The sequence below is a fragment of the Falco naumanni genome, chromosome 5 (genome assembly GCF_017639655.2).
Source record: "Falco naumanni isolate bFalNau1 chromosome 5, bFalNau1.pat, whole genome shotgun sequence".
NCBI lineage: Eukaryota > Metazoa > Chordata > Aves > Falconiformes > Falconidae > Falco > Falco naumanni.
Window position 1 is genome coordinate 10,723,550 of NC_054058.1, and position 18,065 is coordinate 10,741,614.

Sequence of the window (18,065 nt, forward strand, 5' to 3'; positions counted from 1 at the left end):
GTACAGTTAAAATTGCTGGAAAAGTACCTTTTTCCTGCATGTTATTTGTCCTGAAAGATAATTTAACTGAACATTTTGGGGGAAAAAATTTGCAATTAATTAATCATGTTTAGAGGTGGATAAATACTTTCCACTGAAAATGTTTTCTTTATGGTGTCATTGGACATTTGAATAACTAAAAATAGCATCACAGAAAAGACCTGATGTGTCTTGAAAACAAAGGTTTGTTTCTCTGAACCAAAATAGAATTTTGGTTTTAGTGATTGCTGGCTGAACTTTTCAGCCTGTATTGCCAAATCCCCAAACCACAAGATTTCAGTTTTCCAAAGTGGATTTTTGTGGGTTTTGTTTTTTTTTTTTGTTTTGGTTTGGTTTTTTTTTTTGTTTTGTTTTGTTTTTTGTCGTAAATTCCTCTCCCAACTGTCTTTAATTGCAAAAAAACATAAGACATGAACATAGTTTTCCTGTCACACTTGCTTTCTGGTAGTGCACTGGTAGTGCTCCATTTCTACAGCTGAGGTAATAGAAAAATAATGCAGTCAACAAGAATTGTCAGCAATCTTCTTAAAAATGTTGCATCACTTTTAAGATATAAAAATGTATTACTCTAGAGTGAATTTTCAGGAAATTTGAGATCTGCTTTCCTTGTTGGTAGACATATTTCATTTCATCTTCTACACACCAAAACAAATTAAAAGTTCAAACCTGAATACTTTTTTCACAGCTGCCTAATCAATGGCTGCTCATTCATTTGCTCTTTGAATATTTGTCATACTGTTCAATGTATGTCAGTTATATGACAATCTCATTCAACATGCGTGCACAGACTTGATTTGTTCATTGAAATCTGTTGCTTTAAAGGAAAGAGTGCTATAAATAATGTATGATATATAGTCGTTAAATGATGTAATCTGTCAATATTTTTAGATGTCTTTTCCCCAGATAATTCAGCCTTTAAGGCCTTTTGATGTGCTGTGCAGGTTTTTTCTCCTATTCAGAGGAGAGAAGAGGATGCAGAACTGTTCATGAATGACTAGGGCAGCCACTAGAGACTACCAGCTCCTGGACAGGCCTTTAACTCAATAACAATGTGGTGGCAATATTCGTCACTTAAAATGCTGTAGAATTTGCTTCAGTGCATCTGCAAAAATCTAGGAGAGGAAAATTCCTATGAAGGAAGAAGGAGGGAGAAATGAACAAGGACTAAAAATGCACAAAAGGAATGAAGCTGCGAAGGGTTCAGAGACAGAAGTTGAATATGTAGGTCCATTTCAGCAAGAGCCTACACATCCATCAATATGCTAGAAAGGACAGAAGTGCTACAGATGTCCAAAACCTACTCATTTTGAAAGATTGATTAGAAGTAACCCGATTTTTTATTTTATTTTTTTCCTCAGGGATGCAAACACAGCACAGTAAGAGCATGCAAGATCAGCTCGGCCAAGCTTTTGACAGTGACAGTAACACCATGAAATGTGAACAACACTGAAGCTTTTGCTGGGTGAAATATGAAAAAAAAAAAAAAAAAAGAAAAAAAAAAAAAGAAAAATAGCCCTGTGGAAAAAAAAATAAAATTGGTCTGTCCTTTAATTCTAATGACAATGTAATGAAGTAAATGTTCAGTGCAACTGATGAGTATCACTAACTGAAAGTGCAAGGCAGTTCCGCTGACTTCAATGGAGTTGTTAGCAAACATGCTAAAACATTGCAGGACCACAAACTTTGGGATGTACAATGTTTGCCAGCAACTTTGCTGAAAGCAGACTCTAAAGAAGATAGGAGCCAAAGTTTTAATGACAATAGGCAAGTCTGAAGTCTCCAACTTGTTGATGCCACCAAAACAGTCTCGGCACCCCAGACTGGAGAAACCTTGAGGCAACGACCAGCTATCATGCTGTCTCCTGTACTGCATCTCACCTTGAGGAAAGTTCCTTGATGAAAATCCCAACAGCTGCTGCCTTCTCAGCTTCCAAAGCCCTCCTTAAAATTAAACTCTGTCATCACTCTTCTGACTGTAGACTGCCAGCCAGCTGCCTCTGCAGCCTTTGAGAACCCCCTTGAAAATCCCATCTTAAATATGATTCTGAATACTAAATCATCACTAAATAATCAGTAATGTGAAAGAATAAGCCTTGCAGTTCATTTGCTCTGATTTTGAAATAAAGCCATTCTATAGGCTTCTATGCATTTAACCACCATTCTGATCCCCCCTCCTCCAGGCATGCAACTAGTTGTTAAAAAGTGGAACATACTTACCTTTTTGGTGGGCATTTTTATTTTAAGGAATTCCGCTTCTCGACTAAGGACTTGCCAAGGTGCATGTATGCGGACAAAACTCAATCCTTGGCCCTTATTCTGAAACATAAAATGGTGAAAACCATGTATTTCAACATTATTGATCAGAATACAGTAACAAGGTTTGAAGATTTCAGCTCCAACTAAATCATGCAACAAGAGGCCATCACAGTGAATAACCAGCTTCTGTTACAACTGGGCTTAAAAGTCACCTTTTCTTTAAAAGCTGCATCTCCCAACACTCTAAAACCCATCAATCTACTGCCTACAGTGTAGCTGTGTATGCACCATGAAGACAGAAAGCTACAGTTCCAGATTTTGGAACCATGTGAACCAGAAACCTCCAGCTACAGCTTCTACACTCAGGTATTTTGTAAGTCGCCTGGCTGCATTAGTGGGCTTTTGTGCCCATCTGGACCAAAACAGAAAAAAATAATATTTATTGTGGAAATGAAGGGAATAAAAGTTAGGAGGGAGATTAGAAAGAGGATAGGAGGACATATTTTGGGAAGGACATGGAAGTGGACAGGGAGAGACTTTAAAGGCTTGATTAATCCTAAGATTAATGAACTTTGTGTAGCTCTGTGTGTGTTGGGGTTTTGGTGCTAGTGCATACTGGTACTTCACATTTTCCCACCCATATGTGTGTAAGGTTCAGGACAGTCCCCTCCCTTCAAGGGAGCATGAACTTATATCTGCAGTCCCTCATATATCCTGAAATTTAGAAGCAAGACAAGAAAACTGAAGCCAGGTGTCCAACTTGATGAGAAAGAGAGCTATGTTGCATGTTGGATTTAAATGCAAAACTCAGGTGCCACACCTGTGAGTAGTTGCCTGGTTATAAGCACAAGCAGTTGCACAGAGAAAGGATGTTAATGGACATAGCTTAATGTCACTATAATCAACAAGTAGCATAATTCTACAAAACTGGGAACATAGGCCATAGCCATGGAAACGCATCATCTTCTGTGGGAAATTGATTCCAAGAGAATTCTCTTTCTCAAAAGCTTTCAGTTAAGAAAAGTTTTAAACAGATATGTGAACTGCCATCTAAACTTAGGTATAGATCTAAGAGAATACTATAGCACATTTACCTTAGAAAAGCCTCTCACAGCCACAGTGATATTTTTCTTGTTTTGCATATAATTTGTTTCCAAACAAAGCTGTATCATATCACATTAGAATATCACCTTTTTAGAAACTGATACTAAATCTTTTCAAAGTGTATAAATGCTTACAACTTCATGTAAACACCAAACATGCATTTGTTGAATGTTTCATAATTTGCCCTGATTTAAAAAAAAAAAAGTTAGATGGAAATCCCACTATTCTTATTGCAATCATTTTTCTCTTATTCCCCTTACAGCTGCAACATGGACTACAAAGATCACTAATCACTTTCAGCTAACGTTTCTTCAGTGGACCAATGTTATTTTAAAGAGCAGAATGAGCTGCAGAATGTCTCTTTCATCAGTCCACTGGGGAAGTCAGCTTTAAGAGAAGGAAGTAAAAATTTACTGGGCATCAGCAGATGTTCTGGTAATCATTTGCTGAAAACAGATTAATAACAGATGAGAGTTTAAATTTCAGTGGGTGAAGATCAGGAGGCTTCTTCTAGCTTTTGGCTAAAATCAAGCATGTGTCCTCTGTCTGGGGGACTATATTCCACACTGGTAAGAGGACGGACAGTCTGATCTAATTGGTTGTTTCCAGCTCACGCTTATATGACTCCACAGATTGCAAATAAAATCAGTCAGATAATTTGAGAGAAAAGACCAGATGAAGAATACGACCTTTGCATATTTGAACAAAAATATGTTGGAAAGTTGTGCTGTTCATGAAGTGATATCAGATGCTGAGGAATCAGAGCCTTAAAAATCTTTAAAAGCCCTAAAAAACACCCCAAAATGGGCAACTGAGATCATTTTAATAAAGACTAATGCAAAGTAAATAGAGAAAACAGGACCAGGTGATTCCTGTTGTACGATAAACAAAAAATGCAGAACAATAAACCATTGAATATTTAGCTTGGAATTAAAAAACTACGCTTCCCACATCTTCCAACATTAAAATTAATCAAAGAAATTTAAAATACATTTAAAAAAATTAATCTCATATCATATCCTAAGGGGTAAACCATCTACCTAGTTTTCTGTCGAGCCACCAAAATAAAAACCTATACCAGCTATTCCACTGGTAAGGTTCCTTTCCCCACTTTTCAAGGCCTCACCTGCATTGCTTCCAGTTGTCTGGCAAAGACTGTTCAACTAACTTATTCCCAGAGTGCTTATTGTATTGCAAACATTACTACAAGTTAGAACTTGTTTTTCTCATTGCCAGGGTGGATTTATAACTGTCTACTGGAGTCATCCACTAAATGGTGACTTTTGGTTAATCACCTGAAATGATCAATGTACATGCTTTCATGAATACAATTTAATATTTGCTCTAATGAAATGTTGTCAGTCTTCTATTTTGAAGATTCAGTCGCTATTGCTTATTCTTGTACTCTAGATGTATCACTAAAGCTAACATGTTGTGCTGGCTGAAGTTATTTTTGTCTGACCATTAATTTGTTATTTAATACAGCCACCATTAATCAAGTCCTTTTTCTCTTACAGCTGATGTCCCACAGGATTTTATTCTTGGCCCTGCATTGTTCTATGTCTGTATCATTGTACTCCTTGATTATATTACTCAAATGACTAAGTACTGCTATGCAGATGACAAACAGATTTGTTGCTCCCATGATCCTTTTTTCATCAAATCTATATTCCATATTACAGAGTTCTTCCATTAAGTTTCAAGAGTGGAAGTTTTTTAATAAGTTGGTTCTGGATTATTCAAGATATCTTTATATCTTGGCCTCTTTTCTATTTTATAAAGTCGAATTGGGCTTTCCCATTTCAATAGGAAAACTCAGCATTAAAGTCAAATGGAAGAAAATCTGGAAGGTCTCATTTGCTTTTCAATCAGCACATGAAGAGAAATATATTAGATATTTCTTTCAGTCTATTATATGTTCCTAGTAGTTTCAAGGAGGACTTTACTTAAAGCAGTCTATATTGCATTATTTTCTGACATAGGGAAAATGTATAGGCTGAAAAAAATCAGATTTCTCCAAGGAGATTTCTTGTCTTTCATGCCTAAAAAGCAAAATGCATTAGCACTTGCATCAATTGCAAGTCTAATACTTCTTGTAAACTTAACAAAGCCATAGCAGAAAAAAAAAAGTATAAGTATGAAAACTCTCATATAGATATATATAAAGAATGTCCTATTGATTATAATTTGACTAGTGAAAGCTCAAAAAGTTATTATTCTTTTTAACTAAAAGCTGAATGTTCTGAAACATGGCTAGACAAGCGTAACAGGCTAGACTAAGTAGCAAAGCACTCTCTGCCCCAAAATTCAGATTTTTCATTGAACTTAGTTTTCTACAAAAGTCAGATTTCAAGTGAGAATTTTGCCATTCTAAAGTTAGTGGTATATCGGTGTTTCTCACCCACTTTGACAGTTACTGTTGCCCAACTGTAACATGGAATATTTTTGAACCACTATAACACAGCTAGAATGTTTTTATTAATCTCTTCTAGCTCACAGCTTCTCGGTTCCAGCCCTTGCAGGGACAAGCCACAGACTGAGGGGATGCACCACGAAGCATTCCTATTGCAGAGGAGTTTGTGGAGAAGTCCTGTTGCTCTGTAAGAGCACGGCATGTAAAAGGTGGAGTTTTGTGTGTCCAGCTCAAAGATTTCTCATAGTACCATTATTTTGCCAGGCCAATTTGACTCCCACCTTACCTCATTCAGACAACCCGTTTGTCCTGTGTCAGCCGTGTCACCTCAAGGTGATATGTTCTCAACAGTTTATTTAGACACCTCTAATATCAGCTAAAGCATAAGATGCTAAAGGTATCACATTTGTCAGTCACAGTCAACGCAATAAAAAGAACAAAACCAATAAATTATACCCTGGGAGAGCCTTGGAATTGTTGCGGTTTGCATATTGCTCCTAGCAACTCTGCAAATAAAGAATTCATTGTTAAATGCTACATTTTAGTAAGTCTTTCTCATTACTTCCTTGTCATGAAATCACTCATTGATCATCCTATATGAAAGTAATACAGCTACGTATAGCATACATATTAAAGAAAATAAGTTATTTTAAAATCCTTGTTCAAAGAAATAGATTTCTGCTGTGTATCTTAATAGGGAGAAAAGAGAAACACTGAAAAGTAGAAAAAAAGCCTAACAGAAGTGTAACTACTGTCAAAGGGAGTCCAAGGGAACTGCTGTTCTTTCTTTTGATTTAAAAAAATGTACATAGGAAATGGAAAGGCATAAATTATAAAACCTGAAGCACGTAAACTTCCTTCTTAAAAAGGACAAACTATCCGGGCCTTAAACTTTTTATCCTTCTGTGATTATTAAATAGACAGAAAAATACCAGACATATACAGACAGCAAGTTTCTAATGGCTTCAGTTAATATAATCAGACATCTTTTGCTGACACTGGTAATACCAGCCACACTAGGAAAGCAACAGTGAGACAGTTTGTAGAGAGGAAAAAGAAGACAGGTCCTAGTAGCTCAGTAAAAGTAATCATCTTCTCATTTATTCCGTCACCAAATGGATCAGTCACGCCTGCAAATGCAATTGTTCAAAATTGTCTGCTCTCCTGATACCAGCCCTGGAAATGAAGGCAAATAACAAAGTGATGTGACAGTGCAAATAAAACACAATTTCTTGTTACTATCACAGAACTCTGGTCACATACATTTCACGACAGCTGAGCCAAACACTGAGCTGTTGGCCCCCTGGCACAGGTACACAGGACAGAATGACACGGCATTGCCAGATTCAGACAGTGGCTGTAGAAGGGTCTATATTTTTTGCCAAAAGTATTGAATCTCTATCTGTAGAAGGATCAGCATTTTGCTGCTCTTAGTATTTTGTATCCAAGATAGAAAATCAGTTTATCGCAAAGTATGCGTATCAAAGCCTGTGTCGGTTACGTTATGAAAAGGAAGGGCAGCATACTAGTCTGGGTGAGATGTCAAGACCCAGAGTGCCTCAACATGGAGATGTCAGTCCAGAGCAATTCCCTGCTCGCGTTACCTATATAATTATAGGCAAGTAATATAATTCTTTCTGTCACTGATTAAATGAAGATAATGGAACTTCCCTCTATAAAAAGACATTTGTGAAGACAAATATGTTACAGATTGCGAGGTGCTCAAATAATACAGTAAACAAATAAGTGTATGGCTGCATACAGTAGCCATACTACACATCTTATAATTTTTACATTTTCCCTCAAAAACTGTAGTCCCTCTACCTTTCGCCAAACTTCCCCTTTTCTATTTTCATTATTTCTCTGGGGTACAGCTACGCCTTACTGTACGGCTGTATGGTGCCTAACATCATAAGACTCTCATTAATGCCTGCAGATTCTTTTGCAACGGTGTTACAAATAACTAGCAGCGATCCCTGACTGCTCCAAGAAGTTATCGCACTCCTGACAGAAAATTAGTCACACATAGCACAAGTGTAAAGATGCAAAGCACAGACTTGTTCACTGATGGCAAAGGTAAACTCCATCTAGTTCACAGAGCTATGTTTATTTTTAGCTGCTCAACAATATATGAAGCAGAAATGCTCAAGTCCAAATTTCAGACCTTAAGAAAAGCTGCAATAATTTACGCATCTTGACAGTTTGCCTCTCACTTTCCCCATTTCTACCAACAGTGATGGTGTTAATGTCCCGTTTATTTTACTCTGCTACTCTCTCCTCTGAACATAAACAGTTTAAAAATGTGCTATTGTGTATAAGCAAAGAACAGAACACCTTGAAATGAAAAATCTGGCTAAAACACTTTAAAAGAAACTGTAGAACCTTAATTCCTTAGATAAAGCACTGTGGAATGAAACAGTTGACTTTGCACATCCTTTGCAATGTTTCTTCATGGAGTTGCTACCTTTCCAACCAAAATCTTCCCACTCATCTACAGACAGAAAGTGTCCCTGAATGGAAGATGATACAGGAAGCCTAAAAACACAGGCGTGCTTCCCCTGAAAAAGATGGAAATATTTATGGCACACAACATAATGAAAATGAGCTGTTAGAAACTCAAGCACAAATGTAGAATAGATTGTTAAGTCTGCCAAATATAAAAAAAGGCACAGACCTCTACATTACTGCAGTACTCAATGAAGAACCTATATGGACGTGAGTTAAAAATATGTCAGGATTGTCACTCAGTTTCAATTCTTTCTGAATGCAAATTTTGGAGTTAAAAGTTAGTGCATTTTCTGGTTATTACTACAGCATGAAAAATGTGACTTTCAAATGTAAGGCAAAAGTATCCCTATTTGTTTAGAATAACTTTATCAGCAAATTTCTCCTATGTCAATGACACAAATTTCTTGCTACAAAAGCATATCACAATTTCAATACATCTTCTGAAACTAAAGAAAACCAGAAATAATAATAAAATGCAAAATTGGAAAAAACCCCATCCAAATCAGACTTCCTCAAAAAGGAAGGCAGGAGTGTGTCTACGCTACCACCTCCTATATTTTGGCAGTGTCAATGGAAAAACACATAATCAGCTGGCCTGGTTACATTCAGTGCCAAATTAGCTAGCAAATAAGCCAATATTCTGCAAAATACATCATTTCAAACTTGATTATCAATAATAAAATCAACAAACTCTTGAGGCCAAAGAGTTAACATTAAAAAGGGCAAAATGTAATTCCTCTTGAGGGAATGAGACACACTAATCTGCACAGAGATTTATACCCTAAATAATTTTCCAGATGAAGCAGCAAGATCACGGAAGTCAATCTTTAGGCCAGATAACAAGCATGTTACCAGTAGGGGGATTAATGAGATAGAGACTGAGCCCCGGGTCCAGCAGGCTCAAATTTGAAGAGGAAGGGAGGGGGGTGGGTGGAACTAAAAACACCCACTAGTAGTTAGGATACCAAACTGAAAATCAGAGAAATGGCACCTTAAAATATTAAAATATTGCTTCATCATCCAACGCTTGATCTGGGACGTTAACAAACAAGCATATAAAAAGATGATTTAATTTTGTGTTGAAAGATTTAAATTTCAATTCATTCTTAGAAAAAAATATTTTGGAGGGTTTACTTTAATTTAAAAGTGTTAACAGATGGTAAAAATGTATTTCGTTTACTATGTTCTCCTATTCATGTGCCACAAGCCTTTCCAGGGCAGTGTCTCCCTTAGAGGTCTCTCACCGAAGATCAGTAGCAGTAAAAGGAAGGTTGCCTGTATTTGCAGTGGCTTGACTGGGAGAGGATTAAGATTAAGATAATCAAAGTGTCTGGTTGGCTTGTTTGCTGGCAGAGAATTCAAAACCTCCCTGGACAGTTACAGCCTCGGTGTAAGCAGGGAGGTGTAAGAAGCGGAAGAAGCACTGGCAGTCGCACAGTAACATCACATGACACATTTTGGATAAGGCAACAGGTCCAAGGGGTGGATGAATAATTGGTTAAACAACAGGAAACTGGGTAAGAGGAGATCCTGCACTGTTGGAAAAAAAAGTCACCAAAGGGGATTTGCAGAGTCAGCACTGTACAGCATCATCATAAGTGGCCTGGTAAAAGAGATAAGCACCAAGAAGACAAACTGTGCGGATGAAGTTTTTCAGGGTAGCAAGCATAAGGCAGACTAAGAAAAATTGTAGAAAAGCTTAAATGTAACTAAATATAAAACAATATATGTGGATTAAAACCATTTTCATATGTAACATGCTCACATATAATAGGCTCTGAATTGGCCTATACCAGTCAGTAATGACATCTTGGGGTTGCAACAGAAAGTTCCTTGAAAATAACAGCTCAACATTTTGTAATACTCAAGAAATAAAGTAAACATTATGTTCCGCTAGGAAATGAATAGAAACTAAGAAAAAAATATTAACACATAGCAGTCCATGCTGTATCCCCATCTTGAACTCAATGTGCAGTCCCTGTCTTCTCACCTCCAAAGAAATAAATTAGACCACAAATGGGATCAGAGGAGGCCAACAACCACCCTAAAAGCCTTGTTATGACAGCCATATAGGAATCACTCAGTAGGCTGAGACCATTCTGGAAAAGAGCAATCTTAAGGAAAACATTGTAGAAGTCTATAAAATCACGTGTGGTAAGGACAGGGGGTGTGGATGGACTGACTGCTCTTTCTTTCAGGTCAAGCACTAAGGGGCCTCAGACAAAGCCAATCTACGCTGTTGGGAGCCAGACTCAAAATAAACAAGACACAGATATTAATGCAGTGGGTAGTACCTCTGTCTTGCCAAAGGACTTTGTGGGTACAAAAATTGTATTAAGTTTCAAGAAGAAACTATACCAGATTTTGGAGTAGAGACCCACAGCAGGTTACTAGATAGACAAACTACGGGCAGTGGGGGAAATCAGCTGCACTGAAAGTAGCTGTCATCAGGAGAACATCAAAGTAAAAGTGTCATAAAAGTTTGTACCGTTCCTATTTTTTCCTAAACATTTTACCATTGTAGCTGTTAGATACACAATACTGCATTGACGGACTGTCTCAAACAACAAGACCATTTTATTGTTATTATGCCAAATCCAATAAGAGGGACTTTAGGCCTTTCTTTCTCCCCAGTATCTGTCCTCCTACTTCCTATATCATCTCTTCAATTAACTGCATAGCCAAATAATACACGGCAAGTAACATAACTGCCTCACCCTCGGACAGATTATAGACTGCTATATGTGACTATTGTCATGGGGGTCACCTCCATACCGGTTACAAAAGGGGCTGGTTTGCAGGTCTCTGTTCAGTGGTGCAGTGGAACCTGGTTGATGGAGATCTCTCAGTAGGTGCTCACACCATGCCTGAGTTCCCTGCCATATCACACACTGCAGCGCCTCTGTTCTAGAGTAATGGAGACTCAAGAATCATTAGTTCATAATCTCACCACTGACCAGTTCCTTTGTCTTCAGGTTATGCTACAATCTGGTGATTAGTTTATAATAAATAATACAGATTATGATGCAATGGCTTTCCTTCTGATGTTTTAATGAGACTACCATGCCAGGCTCTCAGATGATGTAATTTGGCACAGCTACACCAAGTTAACAGAGCTATTTAGATTTGCATCATTAAAGGTTATGACCTGAAAGTTGAACACAGTAGAGTCTGGACTCATGCTGGTTTATCAGCAAGGAGAAAAGATCAAAGTTAATTTGGAATCTGCGACCACTGACTGAAGGAGGAACAAATCCAGACAGAACTTAACACAAGGAAAAGAATGTAAATTTATTTTATTGTTGAGACTTAAGGGCCAGAAATATTTTCATCTTCATCAATCAACCAAAGGAAAGCTAATGTTGTTTTGGTATGTGTCCCAATACTCTGGTTACTTGAGAAAAAACTACATCTCTTATTGCATAGTACAAGGGAAATTGTTCTTTTCTCGGTAGCTCTCAACAGGAATAAGTAGCAACAAGACTGAAGTACAGCATACTCCATGGCTGCTTTGGAAAGTTGTTTCTCTTTTGAACCAAAAGATCTCAGACTGGGTGAGTCAAGATACATCAATGCTCAAAAAGTAATTTGAAGGCTACAAAGTCTAGACAGCTATTGTCTATAGGTGGGATTAGAAAACATGGGATTTAACTTTAGATGGGGAAAATGGTGCTGGAAAAGGTCACTGTCAGTATATCTCCCTTTCCTACACTTTGGCACTAAAAAAATCACAACATTAAGTATAAAAAATAACCTTTCCTATGTTGACAATGTTACAACTTAAACTTCTTCAAAGCAAGTGTTTTCTAAGGGACCCCATCCCATCTCCAGACAGTACTTGACTGCTCTTAGTTGCAACAATGATGTTTTTGATTCTTGTTAAATTGTATTTCCAATCCTGGTATTATTCATTTTAAGTGTCAGGAAGGGCTAAAACAGATTGCAAAAGAGCACAATGGCATTTCTTGTACTTCTTCAGCAAACAAGACAGCTAAATTCAGGTAGGAACGTCTCTTTTGTGCTTCTAAACACACCTAATGCAAAGAACCAGATTGCACTTCCAACGACCCAGCACCAGCAGCGGTATAAAAGAGCTACATTGATGCTGGGACTAATTCCCTATATCCAAGGGCTTCCTAGAGAAGCAGTTGCCAGCCAGTGAGGCACAAGCATGCTTTAGATGAAGTGTGGAGGCCAAGCTGATAAGCTCTGCTGGATGCTTGCAGGCCCTGCAGATGATTAGAAGGCAGCAACAGCAGCAGCAGCCCTACAATCTGAACAAACCATCAAACAAAGAAAAATAATTGCTTAAAACATTGCAGCTGAGCCTAACATGAGAAGCTTGGCAAACAGGCTGGGAATTGGTGTCCAAGAAATACCTCTTTCATAGATGGAAAGTGCAGTATTATACTATTTCTAGAGCTCTACGAGATCCAGCTCTCCCAGCTAATGTGGTATCTAGGATGGAAATAATATCCTCCCACAGGGGCATGACAATCACTACTGAAATCAGCCAGTAAATGGACAATATGAGATTTTCTGCAATGTTACTTAGCCAGCACTTTCTAGTGGTCTCTGTAGAATGCAATGAATTATCAATAGTTTTGAAAATCAGACCTCAATACAGTCTATCACCACATCAGGTATCTCTCCTGTCTATACTGCTAGTCTCAGCCCCCCAAAATTATGATCCAAAAGATAATCACCCAGTAGATATCAGAAGAACACCTATTGCAACACATACTGCATTCATCCATGCTAGCAGTACTGCTTTGTATGTGCCATAACCTTTGTTGGCCTGATTTATCTTTCATCTCCATCACCATAAACTGGGAATCACTCCACACACGAAAAAAAGGCAGTAGCCAGTCAGGATTTACAAGTGCCAGTTTGCTCCTTTGTAACACAAAAATTAGAGAGGGATTAGCCATCAACTATATAACTTATTTGACCGGCTGTCTGTCAGGTAAAAAAAAAAAAAAAAAAAAAAAAGACAGCGGAGAAATCATTGTAAATCAAGTGTGAGTTTCAATTTCTTTTACAATTCTAAGAACAAACTGTCAGCAAATGTTACTACCACAATGTTTGGTAAAGCTTGACACAATATGAAGTTGTCGGTTCTCCAATACATTTCATGACTGCATTCAACAAAAACACATTTTAGTAAGATTTTTTTGGGGGTGGGGGTTGACATCGAAACATGAAGATTTAGGTAGAAAGTTGAACAAATCGCTTCTGGAGTTGTAAGGGTCAAGTGGGCCTACACCTTTGAAGTATGAAAAAGATACTGAGCAGATACAATATAGAATATGAATATTAACCTGATACAATGCCAAATTTTTTTGTGCCTTGAGGGAAATGAATTAGCGAAGCAAAAACGTAAGATTTGTTATTCCAAACCTGGTAGTATTATACAAATTTAAATTTACAGGAAATCACTACCAGATTTTTTAATAAATATGGTGCTATACACTGATAGTAGTAAGTACCTTCATCCACATCTTAAAATTCATTTTATGCCTCATTGGAAGTACTCCTCATTTTTATCATTTTCATAAATCTTCTTGCTTATTTTACATCAGCAGCACTCAAAGAAAATCACATCGTGCCTCCACCTAGACAGTCTTTTTAAAATGTAGATATATATATATTGCATCACCTTGATCATCTGTGTACCTTTGCATCGGTATGTTTCTGCCATATTTTTCCTATACTTCTGCCATACTGAATAGTATTAGCACTATTATTTTCTGATAAAAAATTAATTTAAAACTATTATTTTCTGATAAATATTTAAAGTTCAGAAAAGGGATGCTATGTAACAAAGCCACGTACACACTACGCTAGGCTGTGATTTAATAATGGGAAGATACACTGAGCAACAGAACACCCAAATGTGTGGCTAAAGCCATCCACTCTCCGGAGAGGTCTGTGAGATCTGCCTGTTGCTCAGTCTAAGGATGCTCAAGCCAAATCTTTCCTGTAGGTTGGGCACTGCAGTTCTTAGGCATGCCCTGTAATGCATTTACTCTCCAATGTATTTCCTTCTATACATCAGTATTCATGAGTAACTATCCTAAGTCAAAGCTTTCTCAAATCAATGGGGAAAAAATTCTCAGTATACTAGTGTTATTAATGCCTGCAGAATCTAGCTATCATTTTTAAAGCCCTGATAGTGTCACACGCTTCAGCTTGCGTCTTAAGTGGGTACATGTACTGAACATATAGGAATTCATTCCTGTAACAAAAACTCACATTATGCTGAGTTTTGCGTGCCTCAGTAGGGTATGCTCCTAAGGACTTCAGTGACTGCTTGCTTGATAAAGAACCTCAGGACACAGTCTCATAACAGAAACTGCTACAGCATTCACTGTCCTCACATGTCTGGCATGGTTCAGTAAGTGTTAACATATATGAAGAGTTCAGAGGTGAGCACATGTCAAGTGATATCATCAAGTCTAAATTTGTCAGAGAGAATATATCGGGATTGAGATTAAAAGAAAAAAAGAGAGGGTTGTTTGCTTTGCCTCTTTTTTTTTTTTTTTTAAACTTGTTTTGGCAGTCTTCAGTAAACATAGCCATCTCAAGCAAAACTCCAGGGGACATCACCAAAGCAATCTAATACAGGGTTTTGTTTAACACAAGTTTTTTGTGATCTTTTGTTCTTGGCATGCAGTAGGCAGAGTATTCTGAGATGAGAGACTCAGAGTTATTCTGCAAAATGGGGAGCAAGAAAAACAAACAAGCAACCAAAAAATATTAGCAGATTTAAGCAGTAATTGGCAAACTATAAGAAATGAGGAGACTAAGGCTTGTAAGTTAGTTAACTGCATATTTTGGTTTACTAAAGAAACAATAGAGAAAATCACATCTTTGCCTTCCATTACTACATAACCTCACTGTCACTTATATTGCACAAATATTTCATTTTTGGTGAAGGATAATTTAAATGCATTGTAATGTCTTTAGCCATAAAGTTCTTCAGTCAGATGGAGATCTTATTTACCAAAGTTTGAGAGGATAGCACATATTACTGATTGTTTGTATTCCCACTGCAATTTTTCTTGACAACTTTGTTCTATTTCCATACATTCAAATTATAATCTTGGTAATTCAGGAACCATCTTTTTCATCTGTGTTTATTCAGAACACACTGGATTCTCATCTGTCGTACGCCCTAACAGTAGTATAAATAGCAGTAACAAGACAGATCCAGATCTGGTTATATAACTTCTGCACACAATGTTAAAAAATTAAAAATATAACTTTATCATTCACTATTAAAAATATTGAGTGGGGGTTTTGCCAAAAAATTCACACATCAATCACAGATAACTGAACAGATGTTTTGGCTGAAACAGGCTTCAACTGGAATATTCACACATACACAAAATGACCTCTTAATACTGGTAGGATATTATGATTGTAGAGCTTTCTCAAATTTCATTTCAACAAAGACCGTTAACTAAATATTTGCAACACGTGTTAGCTCTTTTCAAATATTTATAGAGATAACTAAAGAAAAAAAACCCAAACCCAACTAATTGCAATCCTTTCTTTTGACTGAAAGCACAAACAGGCATACACAAGTTTATATAACCCTGAAAGTCTAAAAAGTACCTTAATTCCCCTTAAGTCTACATGTTAGTATAGATATACACATGCATACTATACATACACAGTTTTTTATATATACACAAATTAGAAACCCCTGCTTGAACTGTGACTCCAGGCAAGGGAGATTGCCTTGGTATTCAAACCTTCTCCCTCTGCCCCTACCAAAGGAAAAAGCAGTATTTGGGCTTCCCACTGAGCAGTATGCAACTACAGAGAGTAGCACTGAGAGTGCGTTCTGAGCAGGAGCATCATGCTTTGTTATCCTCTAAGGCAGCCTCTGCTGGTCCCCTCCCCGTGAACCATCTGAGCACCCCAGCTGCAGGCTCACTCGTGCAGGCACTTGGTAGGTTGCCATTTCACATTAATTCAGGCTGGTGTAAATTACAGAAGTTGTGGTCCCAAATTCCCCCCTGCCCCTGGCTGTGTGGCTACTCACCCCCTCCCCACCCCCTTGAGCCAGTGGTCACATTTATATAAGCGGACAGTGAGTTTCTTTAGCCAGATCAATTCCCTGAAAACTAAATCCTAGTTTTAAAGAGCAGTTAATTTTCAACTGGATCCACACTTCGAGTGATCAACTCCTGGCAGCACTGCAAGACAGAAGACTGTGCAAGACACGTTACTCGGGGCAGGAAAGAAGAGGACAGATACACAGAAACCCTAACTCGGATCAGCCTGTCCTGTGCCTTCAGAATGCTTGCAAAAATGAAAACAATAGCCACAAGAAAACCTATTGTTTGACTCAAATTTAATGTCCTATTTTTTTCTCTTATCTTTTAATATTTTTAGTATCTAGTTTTGAACAACATTCAGGGAAATCTCCTCTTGAAAGAGCATTTTGAAACAGATGAGAAATGCAGTTTATAAAAAAAGATAAAGCAAACTGTTTTCTAAAACTTTGGGGGGTTCTCCCTCAAATTAATCATTCAGTTGGTATAAATCCCAAAATAATTTTCATCAATCATAATCATATTTTCTATTTAAATCTCACTCTAGTACACTTTGCCAACCTGCAGTTAACAGGTATAAATCAATGTCTCATCATGATATGTTTGCCAAACTCAGCTTTTTAGAGAAAAGTAATATTAAATTTGCAGTAGTGTACCTTTTGCCATCAACTGAACAAATCAGAAATGTTGATAAGCAACATTTAATAACTATAAATTTATAAATAATTTAACTGGCATTTATTTTATGATTAATAGCTGGCATTTTATAATTTAGAAAAATTAGTCTATAATAAATACAGCTGTTTGTGTTACAGGCAAGTAGCAGAATAAAGACATAAAATCACTGAGAGGAAGAAAAGTTGAAGAAGTACAGAATGTATATGCGGGTAAAAAACCCAAACACATATTAAGAACAGAAGCTGTGGGAAGTCTGTTTTCAGTTGTGAGAATTGACTGTAAAGATTAGTACAGACACGCTGCTAGGAGACAACTTCCCATTTTCCATTCTCATTCTCCTTCACATGAATGCTTTCACACATTTGAAAAGCTGTTTGCTAGCGAAAAGAGCTAGCATTCACCTAATTCTCACCTCCACTTTTCTGTTGCTTTCTGTTCAACAATAAAGGACGTGAAAACTGGAAACCAGAACTATAAGGAACCCCAACAGTATGCCAGGGAACACAGAGACAGGAGGTGCCATCCACACTGATATCTTCAGACACACAATAGCTTTTGGCTGTTTCTGTTCTATTCTTGTCTCTATCCTCAGGTGTTTAATGACATGGGAATAGTATTTACTTTAAGTTCTACTCCTTCTAAAAGTCTTACATTTCACAGCAGTTCTGGCATTGACAAGGAGAAAGACACTGGTACAAATCTTGCCAAATTTTCAGCTTAGCAGTCAGTCTTCAGAAGACAAGTGCTACTACTTTGGGGAACCAAAATGAGGGAAGCTGCAGCTCCTCAAACTCCTGCTCCTCCTCTGAAGGAGGTGATGGGCCTGGGCAGGCAGCTGACAGCCAAGATGAACTTTGTCCTTCAAAGTTGCCTACCCCTTTATACTGATTCTATGAGCAGGTATCCAAATACGTGCACTCACCTTAGATATGGGGAGTATTAGGCAATACGAATTTACCCTGTTTCTACTTGAGAGAGCACGTAGGTTTGTACTAAGGAAA

At 37.5% G+C, this 18,065-nt stretch overlaps 1 protein-coding gene across 2 annotated transcripts in view; it reads right to left on the reverse strand.

Moving 5' to 3' along the window:
- The window catches only part of ANO2 (anoctamin 2), a 192,552-nt gene that overhangs the window by 150,949 nt on the left and 23,538 nt on the right, over positions 1-18,065 (reverse strand). For both annotated transcript variants that reach the window (XM_040596853.1, XM_040596855.1), the window contains one exon: positions 2,257-2,355. In XM_040596853.1, coding sequence (XP_040452787.1) covers positions 2,257-2,355 — 99 coding nt within the window. The remainder of the gene's footprint in view (positions 1-2,256; positions 2,356-18,065) is intronic.